Source organism: Carassius auratus, chromosome 26 (genome assembly GCF_003368295.1).
Source record: "Carassius auratus strain Wakin chromosome 26, ASM336829v1, whole genome shotgun sequence".
NCBI lineage: Eukaryota > Metazoa > Chordata > Actinopteri > Cypriniformes > Cyprinidae > Carassius > Carassius auratus.
This window is the reverse complement of record NC_039268.1, coordinates 10,723,493-10,743,283: the sequence shown is the minus strand read 5'-3', so window position 1 is coordinate 10,743,283 and position 19,791 is coordinate 10,723,493. Positions and strand designations below refer to the sequence as shown.

General features: G+C 37.4%; 2 protein-coding genes across 30 annotated transcripts in view; one reads left to right on the top strand and one right to left on the bottom strand.

The window, feature by feature from the left end:
- LOC113044307 (ankyrin-3) overlaps window positions 1-11,107 on the top strand; it is a 62,515-nt gene extending 51,408 nt beyond the window's left edge. For 17 of the 19 annotated variants that reach the window (XM_026204166.1, XM_026204171.1, XM_026204164.1 and 14 more), the window contains 12 exons: window positions 196-273; window positions 646-777; window positions 866-1,006; window positions 1,135-1,336; window positions 1,451-1,523; window positions 1,781-4,027; window positions 4,733-4,822; window positions 5,311-5,394; window positions 6,902-7,066; window positions 7,195-7,368; window positions 7,677-7,768; window positions 8,477-11,107. In XM_026204166.1, the coding sequence (XP_026059951.1) occupies window positions 196-273; window positions 646-777; window positions 866-1,006; window positions 1,135-1,336; window positions 1,451-1,523; window positions 1,781-4,027; window positions 4,733-4,822; window positions 5,311-5,394; window positions 6,902-7,066; window positions 7,195-7,368; window positions 7,677-7,768; window positions 8,477-8,675 (3,677 nt within the window). In that variant the 3' untranslated portion in view covers window positions 8,676-11,107. The remainder of the gene's footprint in view (window positions 1-195; window positions 274-645; window positions 778-865; window positions 1,007-1,134; window positions 1,337-1,450; window positions 1,524-1,780; window positions 4,028-4,732; window positions 4,823-5,310; window positions 5,395-6,901; window positions 7,067-7,194; window positions 7,369-7,676; window positions 7,769-8,476) is intronic. The other 2 variants (XM_026204172.1, XM_026204174.1) reach the window with 2 other exon arrangements.
- The window catches only part of camk2d2 (calcium/calmodulin-dependent protein kinase (CaM kinase) II delta 2), a 33,981-nt gene continuing 24,598 nt past the window's right edge, over window positions 10,409-19,791 (bottom strand). For 4 of the 11 annotated variants that reach the window (XM_026204180.1, XM_026204181.1, XM_026204177.1 and 1 more), the window contains 8 exons: window positions 18,118-18,162; window positions 17,965-18,013; window positions 17,557-17,655; window positions 15,734-15,754; window positions 14,545-14,620; window positions 14,183-14,277; window positions 13,861-14,089; window positions 10,409-11,909 (listed from right to left, as the gene is read on the bottom strand). In XM_026204180.1, the coding sequence (XP_026059965.1) occupies window positions 11,906-11,909; window positions 13,861-14,089; window positions 14,183-14,277; window positions 14,545-14,620; window positions 15,734-15,754; window positions 17,557-17,655; window positions 17,965-18,013; window positions 18,118-18,162 (618 nt within the window). In that variant the 3' untranslated portion in view covers window positions 10,409-11,905. Of the gene's footprint in view, window positions 11,910-13,856; window positions 14,090-14,182; window positions 14,278-14,544; window positions 14,621-15,733; window positions 15,755-17,556; window positions 17,656-17,964; window positions 18,014-18,117; window positions 18,163-19,791 lie in introns of those variants that run through there. The other 7 variants (XM_026204186.1, XM_026204187.1, XM_026204184.1 and 4 more) reach the window with 4 other exon arrangements.

Here is a 19,791-nt window from a genome sequence, read left to right as displayed (position 1 = left end):
ATCTCAAGTATCTTTAGTGCACATCCTATAATATAAAGACAGAAATAGTTAGAATAGTGTATTTAGTTTATATCAGAAATGAAAAGGAATTTAATGTTTTATCATTTCTGTGTTTGTGTGTGTGTGTGTGTGTGTGTGTGTGTGTGTGTTTGAATGCATTTCATTAAGTATTAATGAAGTATTAATTATTTACAGTGGACTGGCATGATGATGCAGATAGGAAAGAAGAGACTTTGGCCATCATTGCTGACCTTCTAGGTTTTAGTTGGACAGGTGAGTATATCACTTTCAAGTAGTCAGATCATCAACTACTTCTTACATTACATAAATTTACATGACTTTGTGGCAGTAAACACCATAGCAACCCCTCAGAACATCCTAGTAACCATATAATATAACATATGATAACATACTAAAAAAAACGCTCAGAATACTGTAGCAACAGCACAGCAACACTGTGGCAACTGCTCACAAAATTCTAACATCCTTGGGGCAAGAGAGCATCATTTTTCTTCCAAAAAGGATAATAATAATAATATAAAAAAACGTGTTAATTAAAGTGTTTAAAAAGAAAGAAAAACACAATGTTAATGCATAAATGAATTTGTTTATTTTTTAGCAACTTATACAATAATCTATTTTCAGAGCTGGCCAAAGAGTTGGAGTTTAACGAAGATGAGATTCAGCAAGTGCGTGCTGAAAACCCGAATTCACTACAAGAGCAGAGTCATGCTCTTTTACAGCGCTGGGTAGAGAGAGAAGGAAAGCATGCCACTGGTGAATCCTGTTCTTATTTACTCTTTTAACAGTCAATGCTCAATTCCATTTTAATTGATAGTTTCTGATTATATCTCAAATTCCACAGAAGATACATTGATTAAAAGACTGACTAAAATAAACCGCATGGACATTGTCCATCTTATTGAGATTCAAATGCACAAGTCAGTTCAGGAGCAAACCTCAAGAACATATGCAGAGATTGAAAGGACTCTGGACCACAGTGAAGGTAGGACATTCAGCACATTCTTATTTTACATTTAGATCTTAAATACAAGATTTAGATCCTAAAAAGCAAGTCTTGAAGTCAAAGTAGTAGGCTTTGCACTGTCAAAGTGAATGTTTTGTCTTTTGTAGCTCTCTCCTCAGTCCAAGAGGATGGTGACAGTCTTCAGGTGGTGCGGAGAGTGGAGACCTCACAAAGACATCCTCCAGCTGTGTCAGAAGAAGACTTATCTGTGGCCTCTCTCCTTGACATTCCATCGTGGGCTGAAACAATGGCAAACACCCATTCAGAGAGCATTCATGGGGATATGATAGAAGAATTGGAGATCATCCAGTTAGTGATACATGGATTGACTTTTACAGTGATGTTTACATTATCAAAAGAATTCAGTTAACTTCTGGTATTGCACCCCCTGGTCATTCACTTTCCACTCTCAATGTCTCCTAGGGACAGCTTCACCAATCCATGGCTGTTTCAAGAGGTCAAAAAAGAATCTACAAAGGAAGATGCAGATGAAGAAGTAAGTTCATGGCATTGTGCCTTTGAAACATTATAAGAGGGTCATGTCCCGAATGTCTGAACACCAAGAAACCTTCCACAGGAACTGATTACTGAATGATAAATGATTACATGGATATGTTTTTCAACTGAATTCATGATCATTGCATGTGCTGATTTAGTTTGGTGTTTGTCTCTCTCTGGTTATTGAAGTATCCCTTCAATATCATCTCTTTTCCCTTGTCATATTTTCCATACCTCATATAATTTATCCTATAGGTTTCTGCTGAATCTGAGGAGGAAATTCAAGCTCAGTGTGACTTTTCTGACCATGAAAATGCTTGTCTTTCATCATCACCAATCATTGTGAACAGTCAGTCAGAATTCCAACAAAAATCAACAAAGTCTTCTCAGAATGTATTTGATTTCAGTCAGGTATCTATTGTGAGATTTTCTTCAAGTGAAAATTCAGTTTTGTCATCAGTTGACCCAGAACACACAGTACCTGACCTACTGCAACACACTTCACCAGAGAGTCAAGAAGAAACAACGCAACTCCAAGATCAAAAGTATCAAGATGAAAGTTCTGTGTGTCTTGATCAAGTGTCACCTGTATATGAAAAAAGTGATTTAGAAGGCAATGAAAAATCAGTAGAAGCGCATAACTTTGAATCTAATGACACCATGGAGTCTTCTTCATGTCATGAAAGCAAATCATTTGAAGTTGATATATCGGTTACTGAGAGCAATCAAATAGTAGGCCAAAATATTAGTCCATCATTTACCCCTCATGCTCTTGAAAGAGAGGCTGATGAAGCTGTCTCACAAAGTGTTGAAGTGAATCCAGGGGTTTGGAGATTGACTCCAGACCTCATTAAGGGCTCTCCAGAATCAGATCAGGTCTTTCTTACCCCAGAAATGCTTAGTGGTTTGGATCCAACACCATCATTGCAAAGCCATAGAGTAGAAAAGCAAAATTTAGTTGAATCCTCTCCTACAGTTGACTCTTCATCACTGCCATCATCTACCCTTCACAAGGTCACAATTTTAAATCAAGAACAATATAATACCAACAGCTCCCCACAGCAACCTTCAGAGCCTGAAGTTGATCCTAGGATAGACCAACAAACTGATTCCCAGGAAAAACTTATGCAACTATTGGAGTCTCCAGACCAAAAGCCAGAAACCTTTGCAGACCATTGTGGTGATCAGGAGGATGAATATAGTCCTGAGGAGGGAAAAGTATGTACACAATTGGATTTAACTACTGAACCTCTCATAGATGACAGTCATGACTTTAAGATAGAACCTAGGTTCCAATCAGAGACCGACTCGGACATGTGGATTCAAAGTGAAACTCCACAGCTGAGTGAAACTTCCCCTTTCTGTAATTCTGACCTCAGTCCACAAACACCAGAAACAGTCATAACTCGTCCACATTTTGACTTTAGTGAGAAGTCTTCTGAACTTGGATCAGCATATATTAAGAAAACTGTTTCACAGGAGGCAGTGGTATCCAAAGGTTTAAGACGACTGCATTCTGAATCAATAATTTCTAGTGCAAACCACCATTCAGAAGAAAAGCATATTGACCGGTGTCTCTCAGAGTCCTCCAAACCTTTGATGCTCACTCTGAACATAAATCCAGCACTTAAGGAACCTCTTTCCCAGGAGGAAGTACTAGCTCCGCCACTCTCACGGGATGGCAGAGACAAGACCTTAACTTCAAAAGATTCCAGAAGACTGCTGTCAGACTCAGTTATGTCTGGTGCAACATCCCAAAAGTCTGAGGAAAAACACTCTGCCCGTTGTCTTTCTGACTCTTCTGAACCCTTGGTTTTCAGCATGAATTCAGTGCTTGAGGAACTTACGAAAACAGTTCAACCAGAACAACCATTGTCTGATCAACAATTCAGCTCCGAGGCGACAGTTTCATTAATTCTTGGTCCATCCCAAGACACATTCATAGGGAAGCAGCAATCAATGGTTGAAAAAGCATCCATTGAGTCACCTAAATCTCAAAATGAACTGAGTGAAAATGTAAAATTAGAAGTCACCGATGTGCCAAAACCTGAAAAAGTTGAAATAGCAAAACTCAATGATTTACTAAACATTGATCAACAACATGATGAGTCTGATCCTGAGACTTTTTTCGACTGCAAACAGACTACCTCAGACTATTCTGAAGCAGAAGAAAACGAACTTGGGAAAGGAGCCATGGCGCTGAGTAATAAAGTCTTAAGGTCTACTGCTCATGAATTACAACAACATCCAAAGGTCAAAAGTCCCTCAGGATATAAGTCATCCCATGAGAGCCTCCAATGGTCAATCAGGTCATCAGAAAGTGAAGATTTTGAGGATTCTCACATTATCCATGAACCTAATGATGATGCTGAGGAAAAAGACGTTTACTTTCCATGTCAGCTGAAAAGTTTGGAATCATCTGCACAAACTCCTCAGGAACTTCCTCCTCGAGGAGGGGCTGAGTATAATGATGATGATGATGATGATGATGATCTGAGGAGGGTAAGGATCCTCAGCATGACCTCCCCTTCCACCCATCCTTCTCTGAGCTGCCCTAATCCATTTCCTGCTGAATGAGTTTGCTGAAGGGATGGTGTTTGGTTTCTTTGAATTAACAATTTTGCTAATAAGGTGGATTTTAAAACCTGAAAAACCTTTAGCTCAAGCAAAAATTTAAGAAAAGTGATTGTCACATTCATGCCTTAACACCATCATATTGCTGTCAGCTTGTTCAAACAGTACTGATGCATGTACTACATTTATGACATTGTAAGGTCATATACTAAATATGCAGGATTTTGCAAGTGAGAAATAACTATATCATAATGTAAATAACCAGTTTATATTTACTTATATTTAGATATTCACACTAACAACTAAGCAACTGATTGCTGGTTTTTAAGTAACTTTCTTACCACGCAGTTTTTTTTTGTTTGGTTTTTTTTTATACAGGAAATCTGTTTAAAAATGGTGCATGTTGTGTCAAGTTAACATTGGTTTGTTGCCCTTTCTGTCGTTTTTCTTTGATGTTTTTTATCAAGAATTGTCATTAATTTTGATCTTATTGATTTGATTATCAAACTCTTGTTTTATCTTATGTGGCAGCATTGCATTCATTTTTCTGATTTATTTATGTTTTATTATACATTTAATGTACATTTCAATCTTAAATTATTGCCTGATTTTTCATACACACTGTTTGGTTAGGAGATTGATGTGGCATTAGGTGTGCTGTCGGATAGCTCTGATGAGGATGTGGTGACCACCAGAGTGGTGCGAAGGAGAATAATTATTCAGGTATATCTATGACTGAAGATTGCTGGTTCAGTGTGATAGCTGCAGTGTTTCATACATTTTGTGTACAGCTTTGGCCTAGGCTTACTGAATAACCCATTCCCAACAAGCTGTGTGATGGTTTTTCATGTAGCTCTAAGATTTATTTTGGAAATGGTTTTGATTTTAAAATCCTGCATTTTCAGCTGTGACTTAGCCTCCCTGCTCCTCGATTGTTAGTAGAAGTTTTCCATTTTAAGACAAGAACACACTTATGATCTGCCCTGCATTGTTTTATATTGTTGTTGGCAATTAATCAACATAAAATGGACAACTTCTACAGGAAGTGTGCTTCTTTCTATATTGGATGGATATTTTCAGCATTATTTCTTTATTATTCCTCTTATGCTAACCCTAACCTTTACTTGAAGCCAGGGCAGCTGTTTCCTCTTATGGTGAACACTGCTTTAAACGTTGACATGTAATGATTAAGTGTCTGGTATCTTCTACAGGGTGATGATGTTCTAGATGTTCCTCCACAGTCTGTAACAGAAGAGCAATACACAGATGCACAGGGAAACTTGGTTGTGAAGAAGGTAATCATCCAATATATGCAGTATTCATATATCCATTAATCCTTTTTTTAATCCAGCCATCTATTCATTCACCCTTTAGTCCATCCATCTATCCTTTGTCCATTTTACAATTCATCCTTCCTTTAATCCATCCATCTTTGGAAACACTTTTTGCAAAGTTCACATTAGACATTCTACTTGTAACTTTAAAATTACATGTCAGCTTCCAGTCAGTCTGCTAACACTTTACTTTGATGTTCCTCCAACAGACATCAGCCCTTCCTTTCATCCTACTATCCATCCTTCTGCCCATTCACCCTTTCATCCATCCATCCTTCATTTCATTCATTCATTCTTTCTTTCTTTCTTTCAATTTACCATTTCATCCAACCATCATCCATCCTTTCATCTGTCCTTTTATCCATCCATTCACTGTTTCATTCATTCATTCATTCATTCATTCATTAATTCATTCATCCATCCTTTTACGCTTTCATTATTTCATTCATCTTTCCTTCCATCCATTTTCCCTTTCATTTATTCATTCTTTAAGTTCACCCTTTCATCCATCATCCATTCACGCTTTCATTAATTCATTCATCCTTTCATCCATCCATCCATCCTTTTACCCTTTCATTCATTCATTTATTCATCTGTCCTTCCATCCATTCACCCTTTCATTCATTAATTCTTTCAATTCACCCTTTCACTCATCCATCCATCCATTCACCCTTTTATTAATTAATTAATTAATTCATTCATTCATTCATTCATTCATTCACCCTTTAATCCATCCATCCTTTCACCCATTCAATAATTCATCCATCAATCCATCCATTCACCCTTTTATTAATTAATTAATCTATCCATTCACCTTTTCATCCATCCATCCAACTTTGCATCTAACCATTAATTAATTCATTCATTCATTCAACCATCCATCCATCCATCCACCCACCCTTTTATTCATCCATTCATCTATCATCATTCATCTTTTCACTCTTTCGTCCTTCCATGCATCTATTCATTCATTCATCCTTCCATCCATTCAGCCTTTCATCCATTCATTCTTTTTAATTCACTCTTTCATCCATCATCCATCCTTTTGTCCATCCATCCATCCATCCATCCATTCATTCATTCATTCTTTCATTCACCCTTTCATCTAATCATCCTTTCGCCCTTACATCCATCTACCCATTCATTAATTCAACCATCTATCCATCCTTCCATTCAACTTTTCATCCATCCATCCAACCATCCATACATTATCATTTATTCTTTCACCCTTTCATCCATCCAACCATCATTCACCCTTTCATTCATTCATTTATTCATTCATCCATACACTTATTCAGTCCATACTCATCTATAAACCCTTGCATCAATCCAAACATCCATTCACTCTTTCATCCATTCATCTATCTACACTTCCTTTCTTCCATCCGTCCGACTGATCAACAATGGATTCATGCTAAATACGTCATATACATAGAAATTTGTTTATTTTACTCTCTCACCGTCTCAGGTGACCAGGAAGGTCATTCGACGATGTGTGTCATCTGATGGGGTGGAGACAGAGCAGGTGAGGATGGAGGGCACCCCCCAGCAGCCTGTCAATGTGGCACCGGGAGATGGATACTCAAAAGTAAAAAAAAGGACAGTACTGAAGAGCGAAGGACATCAGACAGAGGTGTGTGATGCTTTGATAACTTAATCATGTAATGAAATTAAAACTAAAACTAAATCATCTTATTCTAAGTTGAGTGAAATATGAAATCAATTAATCAATTTCTTTCTAAATGTTTTATTTAATTTCAGGTGACGTTCCATGAGCAAGATGTCATGTCATCTTCAAAGGGTGAATCTTCTGTAGGTCAAGAGGTCAGACAGGTGGTCCAGATGACATTGGTACATGGAGAACAGCTAGAAAAGCATGAGGGGGATCCTTATCTTGCCTCAGACCTGCCCTCAGCCCGGGAGGACTTCACCCAGGTGAGCTGCCAATCACAACACTCATTTCTGACATCTATAAAACATACGATTTGAAAGATTAGGGTAATTTTAATGAGGAAAAGCTCAGAATTACCAATGCCTGTAATATTATTTTTTTCTAACCAAAAGTTCGTTCAGAGTTTGTTCCAGTTTATCACCTTTTTATGTTATGCAACCAGAAACCTGTGATAAAATTATATAAATGCCATGGCTGGTCCTGAGAAAGTAATTACATCTGTGACTAACAGCTGTTCTGACTATTTTAATATAATTTATAATATATAATTTAGTGTGCCTCATTCCCTCAGGCTCTAAGCTACTTTGGAGGTTTTAGGAAGGTGCAGATTCCTCGAGTGGTAGAGCAGGAAATACAGCAGCCTGATGGATCTGTGATCAGGAGGTTTGAGAGACAGGCATGGTGTTTGTGTGTGTACGTGTATGGGGGCAAATAGAAGTAAAAAAAATAAAAATAAAGTTTGGGGTCAGCATGTTTTTTTTAAGCCTCTTATGCTCACAAAGGCTACATTTATTTGATTTAAAATACAGTAATAATAGAAATATTATGAAATATTATTGCAATTTAAAATAACAGTTTTAAATTAAAATAACAGGTGCTCAATAAACTTTTTTCAATGTTGAAAATGTAATAATTTTGTTAAAACTGACACAACAGTATTTAGTCCATAATAGTAAACTTTAGTGTAACTTTTGATCAATTAAAATGTATCATTATTAAATAAATGTATTAATTTCTAAATCAACAACAACATGAAATCCTACTCAGACGTTTGGTACTGAATGTAATATATTTATGCAAATTTTCTGAAGAGATTGAATTGGGAATTTAAAATTTCTATATTTGGCATTGGTGTGTGTATATTTGCTAATAAAGCATGTCTTTACATTTTATTTCTCTTTAATATTTTTCTTCCTTTCTCCTATCAGTCTTCTTAATGCACACTAATTTCAAAGAATCTTATATGTGCACTTGCATCTTAAATGTACACTCAAAAAGAAAAAAATTGAATTTTTGGAATAGACATTAAAGCATTGATCACCCTGTTTCTTTCTTTCTTTCTTTCTTTCTTTCTTTCTTTCTCACTCACAGGACGAGGATGCAGAAGTCTAGGACCCACAGGAGATCAGTACTGAGGGATGCTGGGGGACAGAAGCGGGTGTGCGTGGAGCAGATAGACGATCAGTCTGAGCCCCATGACAACCTACAGCATCACCTCCATCACCTCATTCACCACTACTGTGCCCAAAACGACAGAGAAGAAGAGGAGGAGGAAGCCGGAGAAGTCTGAGTGATGGGTTTTCCCCTTCATTTCCTCTCCCTATCTCCATCGCTCGTCTCTTTGAGCCTGTCTGCTCTCCTAACCACTCCTATGCACCATGCTCATGCAATCCCAGAGTGCACTTCACTCCTGCCACTTCCAGTCTTCCTGTCCAGTCAAACTGGATGTTTGCCCGGTTTGTCAATGGACAATATTTACTCTCTCCTTATTTTCCCTAGTTTACCACAAGTGTTTCTGTCTTTCATTGTGACCAAATGGTGTTCTTTCCTTTCCTTTCCTTTCCTTTCCTTTCCTTTCCTTTCCTTTCCTTTCCTTTCCTTTCCTTTCCTTTCCTTTCCTTTCCTTTCCTTTCCTTTCCTTTCCTTTCCTTTCCTTTCTTATCCCTAGTTATAACACCAATGAACACACACACAAAAATCACAATAACCAAAAACATTTTTATCAAAAGCGAGAGAAAAAAAAAGACCACATCATGACATGCTATTTTGATCTCAACGGTTGAGATGTCTGAAAACTTCTTGCCTTCTTTATCAGCTGTTGAAGTATCGTGTGTCTGTGTATTCTATCCATGGAGAGTATATATAATATGCATTTTTAAAATGACAGTAGATCACATTAGCCACCTGTAAGGATATTAGCAGGCATGCTTAGCTAGCACCAGTCACTTATTAATAACAGACTCTTTCTGTGGTTAGACGACTGTCATTTTTCTGTCTTTTTCGTCTCACCTCCCTCTTTTGTGTCTGTGATCTGTAGCAATTCTAGTCGTCATTATCATCATCACATTTCAGTGCAGCTTTTTGTTGTAATAGAACACACTGACATGCGCTTTATGGTTTTAAACTCACCTTAGCAAGCGTTTCGAGAGGGACTCAGAAAGCAAAGGTAGAATCAAATTCAAGTAATCAGTTACACATATTCTATTCTATTTTTACCTTTCAATCTGCATTTATTCCTTACGTATGTTTTTAAGTGAATGTGTGTTAAATCAGAAATGTGATTTTTATTTTCAAATTATATTCATTTTGTTCTGTACATATTTCTCAATATCAGTATGTGTCAAGGAATCTTGCTCTGGGTATTTATGATGGTGAATGCTTTTAAAATCGTACTGGTATCAGAAGTGAGCATAAGGGATGTATGTTTCTTTTTTTAAGAATGTTTTATTTGGATGTATTTAGTTTATTATACATAAGTGGGAATATTTTCTTTATGACTCACCAAATCACAGGTTGGCTTCAGTTGAGACTGTTGGGAAGGAGAGCGTACCATGTGATATTCAAATGACTTTTCCTTTTAACTGCAGAATAATACAGCTGTGTTAGCAGAGGTTGTTTTTTTGCTTCTGATCTGAGGCCAGCTCTGCTTTTCCCCCCTTATAATAATTTGTGTTTGGGGAAACTGGCCCTGGAACAGCATGTCAAAAGTCATCCTCTGAACTGAGCAATGTCATTAAGTTGAACACTGCTACTACTTTCACTGTGACTGGCCCATGTTTGATTTACTGAATCCGCATTCTATGTCTGTGGAGATAAGAATATGCATATATATAGTACATAAATATCTATCCATAAAGGCATGTATTAGTTTGCTATATGACTTTTAAAAAAGACATTTAAACACTATACCTTTGCTGCAGTGTGTGTATATGGCTGAAAAGAGAATAAAAGTGTATAAGTGTCACACTACGTTCATTATTTAATGGTTGTGTGCAAAGATAAATCTGAAACATGACGTCGTGCTTACAGTACATATCACACCTTTATTGTATTTTTCATTAAATATGGTGATTTGCTAGCGCCACCATTGCAACAAATTATGTCGTTCACATCCTCATATTAGCGTTGAGGTTCTGTAAGTATCAGCAGAGGAAATGTCTTTAAGAAGAGAAAAAGGAACACGGAGAGAACGGAAAAGCAGGGTGTTGGCATAGTCCAGTAGTGGTGAGGTTTATCCTCAAGGAAGACCGTTCCATTCCGTAATCGCCTTCTTTGACATCATCTTCCGATTGAGTGGCGCACAGAGTCGCCACTAGGGGCAGTGTGCATGCTTGTAAATCAGGCTCGGCTCAATTTCGCTCCTCTTGCCATGGGCAAAAATAATGTTGGGATAAATAAAAAGCTAAAATATGTGTAAAAATGATACATGTAGTTTCTCATAAGCTACTTGTATTTCTTTTTCTCATACAGCCATGATATAAAGTCAAAGGATAATATTTTCACAGCCACTCAATAAGTAAAATTAAGCTACGTCAATCTGAAATTAGAGTGATGCTTCTAGATATGTTGGGTCGTAATGATGATAATCTTTATTATTATTACCACATCAGATCCTTATGATATTGATAGATATAAACAATTTGATAAGGAAACCATGAATTACACAACATAAACAAGAGCAAAAAGAAAAAAAATTATAGCATGGTCACTCAAAAAAAAAAAGAAGTCCTCCATGCATTACCCAGTGCTTGTCAATGTTTGATGTATCATATATGCTACATTTCTTTGATACCTGTTTTTTTTTTCTCGTATTCTATGACATAAAGGTAAACATACAGTTCATATTAGTATACTGCAGTTCTCTTAATTCAAATAAAGTAAATCAGAATCTTTAAGGAGCCAAACATTGTAAGCTAGCGAATATAAACAAAGCTTTTTGACAGCATTTACTAAAATGTTTAATTTTGCTGTAAGCCATAATTTAAAGTACGTATTTTTAAAAGTTTCTTATTTTTTTTTCTTATTTTTTTTTTTTTTAGATTTTTGTTTTATAATTATTTATCTGAACGATCACGACATATGTACATCACCAGAACAATAGCAAGCTCAATATTAACATTCTTATCTTTCAAAAATGTATATATTGCACACACATAAATAGACATAAAAATACAGTACAGACTTGGGGAAAGGTGATTCTCTTTACATATCTATACATTTAAAATGCATACCAAAACAGCTTAAAAAAAAGAAACAGGAAATAAAATGTTAAAAATACACTCCTTTTAATAATGTCCATATATGCGAATGGCCCACATGTTTTGGTGTAGGTAATGACCTTTAGCAAAATGTTTGAACTATCTGGTCCATGTGCGATAACATGTAAACGACCCTCAAGGGGGAGGGGAGAGGGGCGTGGTTGTTGGGCTTAGAAGACACACCCCCAGCTTGACTGACAGACAGTTGGGTTTTTGCTGATGGGTTCTCCTCATTTGGGAAAAATTGAAGCTTAATATTCCATTAACTATAAAACATACACACAAACAAACACACATTGATAACATTTAGAAATAAGCATGATATTAAATTTGAATGAGCAAATCCCACCAAATTACTAAGTATATATAATGTGATATTTCTTCAGTTTGGCAGGTCATAGTTCTGAATATGTGTCCTCAAATAAACACTACTATTTTTTTTTTAATTACAATTTAAAATAACTGTTTTTGTAGTTAATACTTTTAAAATATAGTTTATTCCTGTAATGGCAAAACTGAGTTTTCAGCAGGAATAACTTTCATTCAGTGTCATATGAACTTTCAGAAATCTTTATATCATGCTGATTTGGTCCACAGGAAACATTTCTTATTACTTAAAACTAAAACAATTGTTCTATTAAAAATAGAAATAGTTTGTAACATTATATACTTATGATCAATTTAAAGGGATAGTTCACCCAAAAATGAAAATTCTGTCATCAAAGGGTTCATTGGATAACAATTTTCCACAAGTAGATTCTTTAGGGTCTCTAAATGGTAGTGTAAAACAACACCCTATTTACCCTATCAAAAACAGCTCTGTTCACAGCGACCCATTTCAGTGCATGTCCCTTTAAATGCTAATGAGCTCTGCTCACCACGCCCTTTCTTTCCGTGGAGTGACGAGCTTTTCTCATGAAACTGTAAATTTTAGCCGCATTTAGCAGCAGAACTTGCTAACTAGCATGTTATTGGGAAAGGCAGTTTGCAAAAATTCATAAAAATATTCACTTCCTCTGGAGGTGAAGCTGGATCACAAATGATTCACGCGAACATAAACGCATTTAGGAGATCGGGGGGGGGGGATTTCCTTCAAAAAACAAACGTAATGCATTGTGTATGTGCAGTCATAAGTGTGTTGGAACTATGCAAAGCGCATTGGCTGGTCTAGCCTGAAAAAAAACGTTTTTAAACGTTATTTGAGCATAAGAAACAACATTCATGGGGCAGTTCATTTTAATTTTGTTGCCAATTTGAAATATGTAATTTAACACGAGTTCAGCGAGCAGTTTTTTAGATTTCAGGATTCGTCCATTAATTTAGATAGGACTTGGTCTTGCTTGAGCTGCCTCAAGGCGTTAATATGGCCGCTGAGTGAATAGACTTTCCTTGAAAGGGACTTTGGACATTCTGCCAAGAATCTCAGAACAGCCTGATCTGAGAAAGGGATTGTTTTTATTGGAGATAAAAAAAAAGGTGGATTTTTATAATTATAGTGGATTGCCAGCACTGCCAACATACATTCATTTTCAAACAACATGTAAAAGTGAATTTTTTTTGCATACGATGACCCCTTTACTCACCCTCATATCGTTCCAAACATGTAAGACCTCCATTCTTTAAGGGGGAAGTCATGGCCTAATGGTTGGAGCGTCGGACTCCCAGTCGAAGGGTTGTGAGTTCGAGTCTCAGGCCGGACGGAATTGTGGGTGGGGGGAGTGCATGAACAGCTCTCTCCACCTTCAATACCACGACTTCGACTTAGGTGCCCTTGAGCAAGGCATCGAACCCCCAACTGCTCCCCGGGCGCCGTAGCATAAATGGCTGCCCACTGCTCCGGGTGTGTGCTCACAGTGTGTGTGTGTGTGTTCACTGCTCTGTGTGTGTGCACTTCGGATGGGTTAAATGCAGAGCACAAATTCTGAATAAGTCACTATACTTGGCTGAATGTCACTTTCACTTTCACTTCACTTTCATCTTTGCAACACAAATGAAGATTTTTTTTATTGATGAAACCCAATCTTACAGGTTTGGAATAACTGGAGGATGAGTAAATAATGACATAATCTTATTTTTTGGGTGAACTATCCCTTTAATGCATCCTCGCTGAATAAAAGTATATGTGTTTAAAATTTAGATTTCTTCAAAGGTCAGACTCCGCAGAAGCCTTTTCAAACTAAAAGATCATGAACATTAGGGGCGCTCTATGAGTCTTACTTGATGGGCACGCTGGGGGCTCCAGAGCGATGGAAGTGTATGTTCAGCCATTTGCCATCTCGGCGGTGCCAGACGCGGGTCTCCTCTGACTGCATGGTGCGTGGCATTCCACTGCCATCCATGTACTGGGTCAGGCGGATGTACGCGATACATGCTGCATCCTCCCCAATCAGGTGCACGTGGGGGTTCAGCAGGATAGTGTGTACAGGTTTATTACCTTTGGACAGCGCTAACGGAGATGACAAAGAAAAACGGTGATCAAAAATACTGTTGTAAAGCTATATTCTAAGGTTTGAGTGGGAAAAGTTTTTGATCTAGTTACCATTCTCAAAGTAGAACCTGTGGAAGTCATGGCCCTCCACCAGGTTTCCCAAAGCTTCTGGCTCAAAGGAAGTAAGACCAGGATCGCAAATCTTTCTGTGAAATAAAGAGTAGAAAGTAAAGCTAAAAGTCTTAATTTGTGTGCAGACATTGGTAAAATAAAAAAAGCACTAGAAGTCTTCCTATTTCTAACCATCAAAAGCTGTAATTAAGTAAGGCTTGGATCTAAATATAAATATAGCACCTGTTGTGAAAGGTGACCATTAAACATAATCTCAGTAATCAAGAGAAAATAAAGGAATGCATTAGCGTTCGTAAGGGGGGCTGTGGTTGTCTTAGCAACAGGTTTGTCCATTCACTCACGCGTAAGCCTCAAAGTCTCCGTTGTTGATGGATTCAATCAGCTGTTCAGTCACCTTTATGATCTCCTGCTTTCGAGCTGAAACACACAGAGATGTCTAGCGAGTGAGTCAGACACCCTCGCAGCATGAGGACCAATATTATTATTCAACAACTCATTTCAAAACTTGTCTGAATTTATGCAAACCACAAAATGCAAACCTTTGTTTAGAAAGCACCAGACAAAATTTACAGTGAACCTTTATAGCTTCTGTCTTTTAGCAGGTTTTAGTTAGCTTCAGGGCTGGGCGATATATTAGCAATGAATCATAAATATCTTAATTAGCACTTTTTCTTTGCCCATTACACTTCTGTTTCACAAAAGGTTTTTGACTACACTCTAAACTTCATTAGTGTTGTTGGTAAGTTTGCTTTATTGATTCATTAAATCAATTCAAAACTGACTGAAAGATTCTTTTGCGCCAAAACTCATGTTTACTTTAGTTCCTGCATGGCATAGTAAATATAGGTAATGTATTAGGTTACAGGTTCATTTAAATATACATTTTCTTGTTAATTTAGTGACAAACCATGGAAAACTGGACCTGACTACTTCTATAAAAATATAACAAACTTTAACTGAAGAGGAAAAATTGTAACAATTTAATACATGGGGCCGATTCTCACTATTAACTAGTTGCTTATTAGCATGCCTATTATTAACTAATTGGCTGTTTATTAAAGCACATATTCTGCATGACCATATTCTACATCCCTACACAATTGCTAAACTTAACAACTACCTTACTATTAATAAGCAGCAAATTAGGAGTTTGAGGCAGAAATCAGTTAATGTTTTTTTAATGGTGAGAGTTGGTTGAATAAAGTGTGACAGAAAAAACTCCATCCTCCGAGCCATTTCAGATCAAATACATTCTGTAAATACTAAGATATATAAATTAATATAAGATTTTAGAAGAGGTTTTATCGCCCAGCCCTAATTGGCTTACATAGAGGTTGTGTGAATTTTATATAATGACTATTCCGTTTTCTTTATTATTAACAAGAGGCAATTTTGACACTCGATAAACAAAGGCCACCCAAAGGAAAGCGTATTCCTAGTACTCCTACGATGAGTTTCAGAATGAGCAGTGTTTACTGGTAGAAAATCACAGGCAACACTTTCATTCAAAGTATCAAAGTTTCAATTTACCTTTATTGATAACTTGGCAAGCTAAGGGACAGCAAAGAGACGGCTCATAATTGGTCAAAAAGGCAATTTCTTATGAAAGCACCAAATAAAACTAGTGCAATGTATCTACGTCTACTGATGATGACATAATAACTCCAGCCCACCGGGCAAAAAGACGTTAAATGTACTTTAATATTTAACAGTTCATTTAATGTGAAATATTAATTATATCATTAAATCACTCGTTCTCCAGCACTGAGTTTATGGTGCCTGCAAATTAATAGATGAAAAGAAAAAAAGGAATGGATACGTCTTCTAGCTGATGTCTTTCGCCCGGAAGGCACTGAATGACAAATGAGATGGAAAAGGGTTTGCGGCTTTCAAATGAGAAATAGAGGACTTTACTTTTCTGAAGAAAAGCATTCCATCTAATGCTTGTTTTCTCTTACAATGGTCATGCTTTGTAACATGGGGCCTTTTTTCAACATCATTTTCATTATTCAGCATAATGTCGCTGTTAGCATATGTGGAAACACCATTCTCCTCTGTGTTTCATAAGATATCAGAATGTTTTTTTGTAAAAAAATAAAATAAAATAATAATAATAATAATAATAATAATAATAATAATAATAATTACAATACTGAAACAAATCAGGGCTGCCAGTTAGTGGGATTAATGCATTAAACATTAATTTCTAAATGTATTTGAATTAATGTAAATGTTTAACTGCAGTTCATTTGACTAATCAGAAAACTGTGCATTCAATTCAATGAATATTTCTCATCTACTGACAGCCCTAAAATTACATCAAAAATATTTCCTTTTCATCATGTGAAACACAGAATCTAGACAAAATGCTTTTTGTCTCATGGTCATGTCAACATAAAGTGCAAACAGAATCTGATGTTGAAAAACACGTATTGTCCTTTCAATACTGGTTTAGGTCCATTCCGTATCACTGAACTTAAACAAATCCAAAGCGGGTCTATTTGTTAAATATATATCTAGCTTTTTTTTTTTTTTTTTTTTCAGGATAGATTGGTGGGAAGGGGGAGAGATACTAAACAGAAGGAGCAAACATCAGGCTCTCGGGCATGGAGCAGTATAGGTGGATCTCTCCATATTAGGAATGTTGGGTGCAATACAGGATAATACAGACTCTAGTCCTAGGAGGCAGGGGCAAAGTTCAACTAAACAGTCTTTTCAGTGAGAAGAGGTTTGCTAGTGGTTCGACCGGAAGGTCTCAGGCACCTATAGAGAGCTAAAAGGCAGTCGGGTGGTTTTCCGGCAAGAATGAAGAGCGCTAGTCTTTCTCTCCACATCGATTCACGAAGAGCACACTGAAAGAACGTTCTGGTACTTACACATTAAAACCTAATTTCCCATCGACCTGAGCATCTCTCTATTGATTCAGAGATTTGCTTTTAATCCATCAGGCCTTTCTAACACATGCTACACACATCTATGTCTCCCTCTCCTTCACAGACTGGATATGTTTTTTTTTTTTTTACTTGAAAACCAGATGGATGAAATGATTTCAATGCTAGGCTAAATTAGAGTTTGATCTGTTCTTTATAACTATTGTTGATATATATGATATTATTGGCCTTAAATGCACAGTCCGAGAAGAATAGACAGACACAGACATGTGTCTGATAGAAACAGCTGGATGGATTAAAACATTTGGAGCATTGATGAGGAATGAAGTTTGGAGTTGTTAATTAAAAAGTATCCTTAAAAGGGCAGAATTGATTTGTTGACGGGCCTCTGGTTCATACAGGGATTTAAATTACGTTAGGGGAGGACGGGGTGATTTTGTCTCCTGCCCATTACGGACTTACTCTGCACCGAGGAGTTGGGCACCTGCTTGGGCTCAGAGTTTTGTGGGCCGCCCGCAGGTTGCCAGATTGAATTAATGCTGAGGTTTCCAAAGCGTCTGGCTGTACATTGAACCAATGAGAGGAAGAAACAACAGGAGCAGGACAAACGAAAAAGAAGATTTTTTTTAAAATAGCACACTCGACAAGAAATACTGAAACAGACACCCTTAAGTGGGGAAACGAACGAAGAATGAAGGGAAGGAGAGAATGGCTGCAACGAGCAATGCAGATTCGTTGGGGAAAATAAACAAGAAAGAGTGTACATATGACTGAGGAGAAGCACAGATGGAAGACATATTGAGGAGGGAAGACAGCAACAAATGGCACATCTACAGGCAGACACGCGGCCATGGAAACACCAAGCTTTACCTTTAAGGTCCTCGTCCTCGATAGTTGTGTTGGCACTCTCTGTAGACTCCTGGAGAAATGTGAAAGAATACATGTACAATACAGACCTTCAGTCTGGACACTGGATTTTGCTATTTTCAATAGACCTTCGCTAACAAAAATGCATCATATTACCTTGTTTCTGTCCACTGGGTTGTGGATCACGGTAGTTTGTGGCTCCTGAAATAGTGAAAGGGAGTGAAAAAAGATCATTATTTGTATGTATAAGGAAAAGAGGACTGATAAAGCATAATGTCACATAATGGCTGTGTACCAGACACAACATGCATGGAATTGCAAATGACTGTTCTCAGACATTAAAGAAAATATATAAATACAAACTACTAAATAAATCCAACCAGCAAAACAAGGGTATTAGAACAGAGTCTCATTACTCGCATGTGCCCTGCGTGATAATCCAATGGGACCCCCATCCAAAACACACACACACACACACACACACACACACACACACACACACACACACACACACACACACACAGCAGTCTTACTCCCATATATGCTGAAAGTTTTCCATGCATATCGCCAGTGCTTTTGCAAACACTACACCACAAAAATAAACCTGAAATCTCTATGCATTTGTCCTCTAACATTTTGGAAGTGGACTCATTAGTCATATCATTGTTCTCTAAAATGGCCCTTTATCCAGTTCGCCTCATGCAGAGATGGAACAAAAATGTCCAATTTGTTTGGAGTATAATTGGATCTGGCATAGCTTTAAAATATTTTTAGCAGGCATTCTCTTACCTAAGCAAATTAAATTGAAGTGCAATCATGTGCATACATACAATACCAAATAGCAATTACCAAAAGCACAAGGAATAGCAAAAGCATTTAACTCTAAATGCCCCCATACAGAAATCAGATATATGTCATATATTACATGCAAAATATATACGAAATATATAAAATAATATGATCAATAATTTAGCATTGATATACAAAATCTTTCCTGAGCACCGAATCAGCATATTAGAATGATTTCTGAAGCATCACAAAGGAAAATATTAGTTTTTATTGTATTTTGATCGAATAAATGCAGCATTGATGACTATGAGATACTACTTTCAAAAATGTTTGATTTGTAGTGTACGCTTAAAATACACATAGCACAAATATGTGGCATATTTTTATATAGCAGTGAAAACCATGGAAATATACAGTATATTACTGTTTTTTAACAGTAATTTCGCAAGAAATTCTATAGATTTGGGATCAGTTTTCTCCTGCAATATGATTGTAACGATATGCAAATCTCCATATACATCGGGAAGAAGGAGGCGGGAACCGGCGGACAATCAAAACACTTTAATATTCAAAATAAACAAAACAGCGCGTCAGCCCCTCACGGCGACTGACGCGCACAAATAAAAGCCAAACACATAAAATAATGTCCCAGGCCTGGTCCTCTCTCGTCCTTCACTGTCGTCACTCCAGTTTTATATCCTTCCATCTCCTACGTGGGACTCGATACTAGCGGTGGGGCTCAGGTGTAGCTCATCTCCAATCACTACACCTGGCCTCACTCCTCGTTCCCACGCCTCTCGGCCCCGCCCCACTCGCCACATACCCCCATCGCCCCTCGCAGGCCGGGGGGTACTCCCGAGACTGCGCTCTACTACCCCCCCCCCCCTCCTTCCGGGGGAGACCGCTCACGGGGACCTGCGGGAACCTGGGGGTAGGACAGACGAGGCGAGAGAAAAGGAGATGGAAGGAGGAGCGACAGGGACGAGAGAGGGGAGAGAGGAAAAAAAAAAAAAAAAAAATCCGGTTCCCAGACGCACTGCT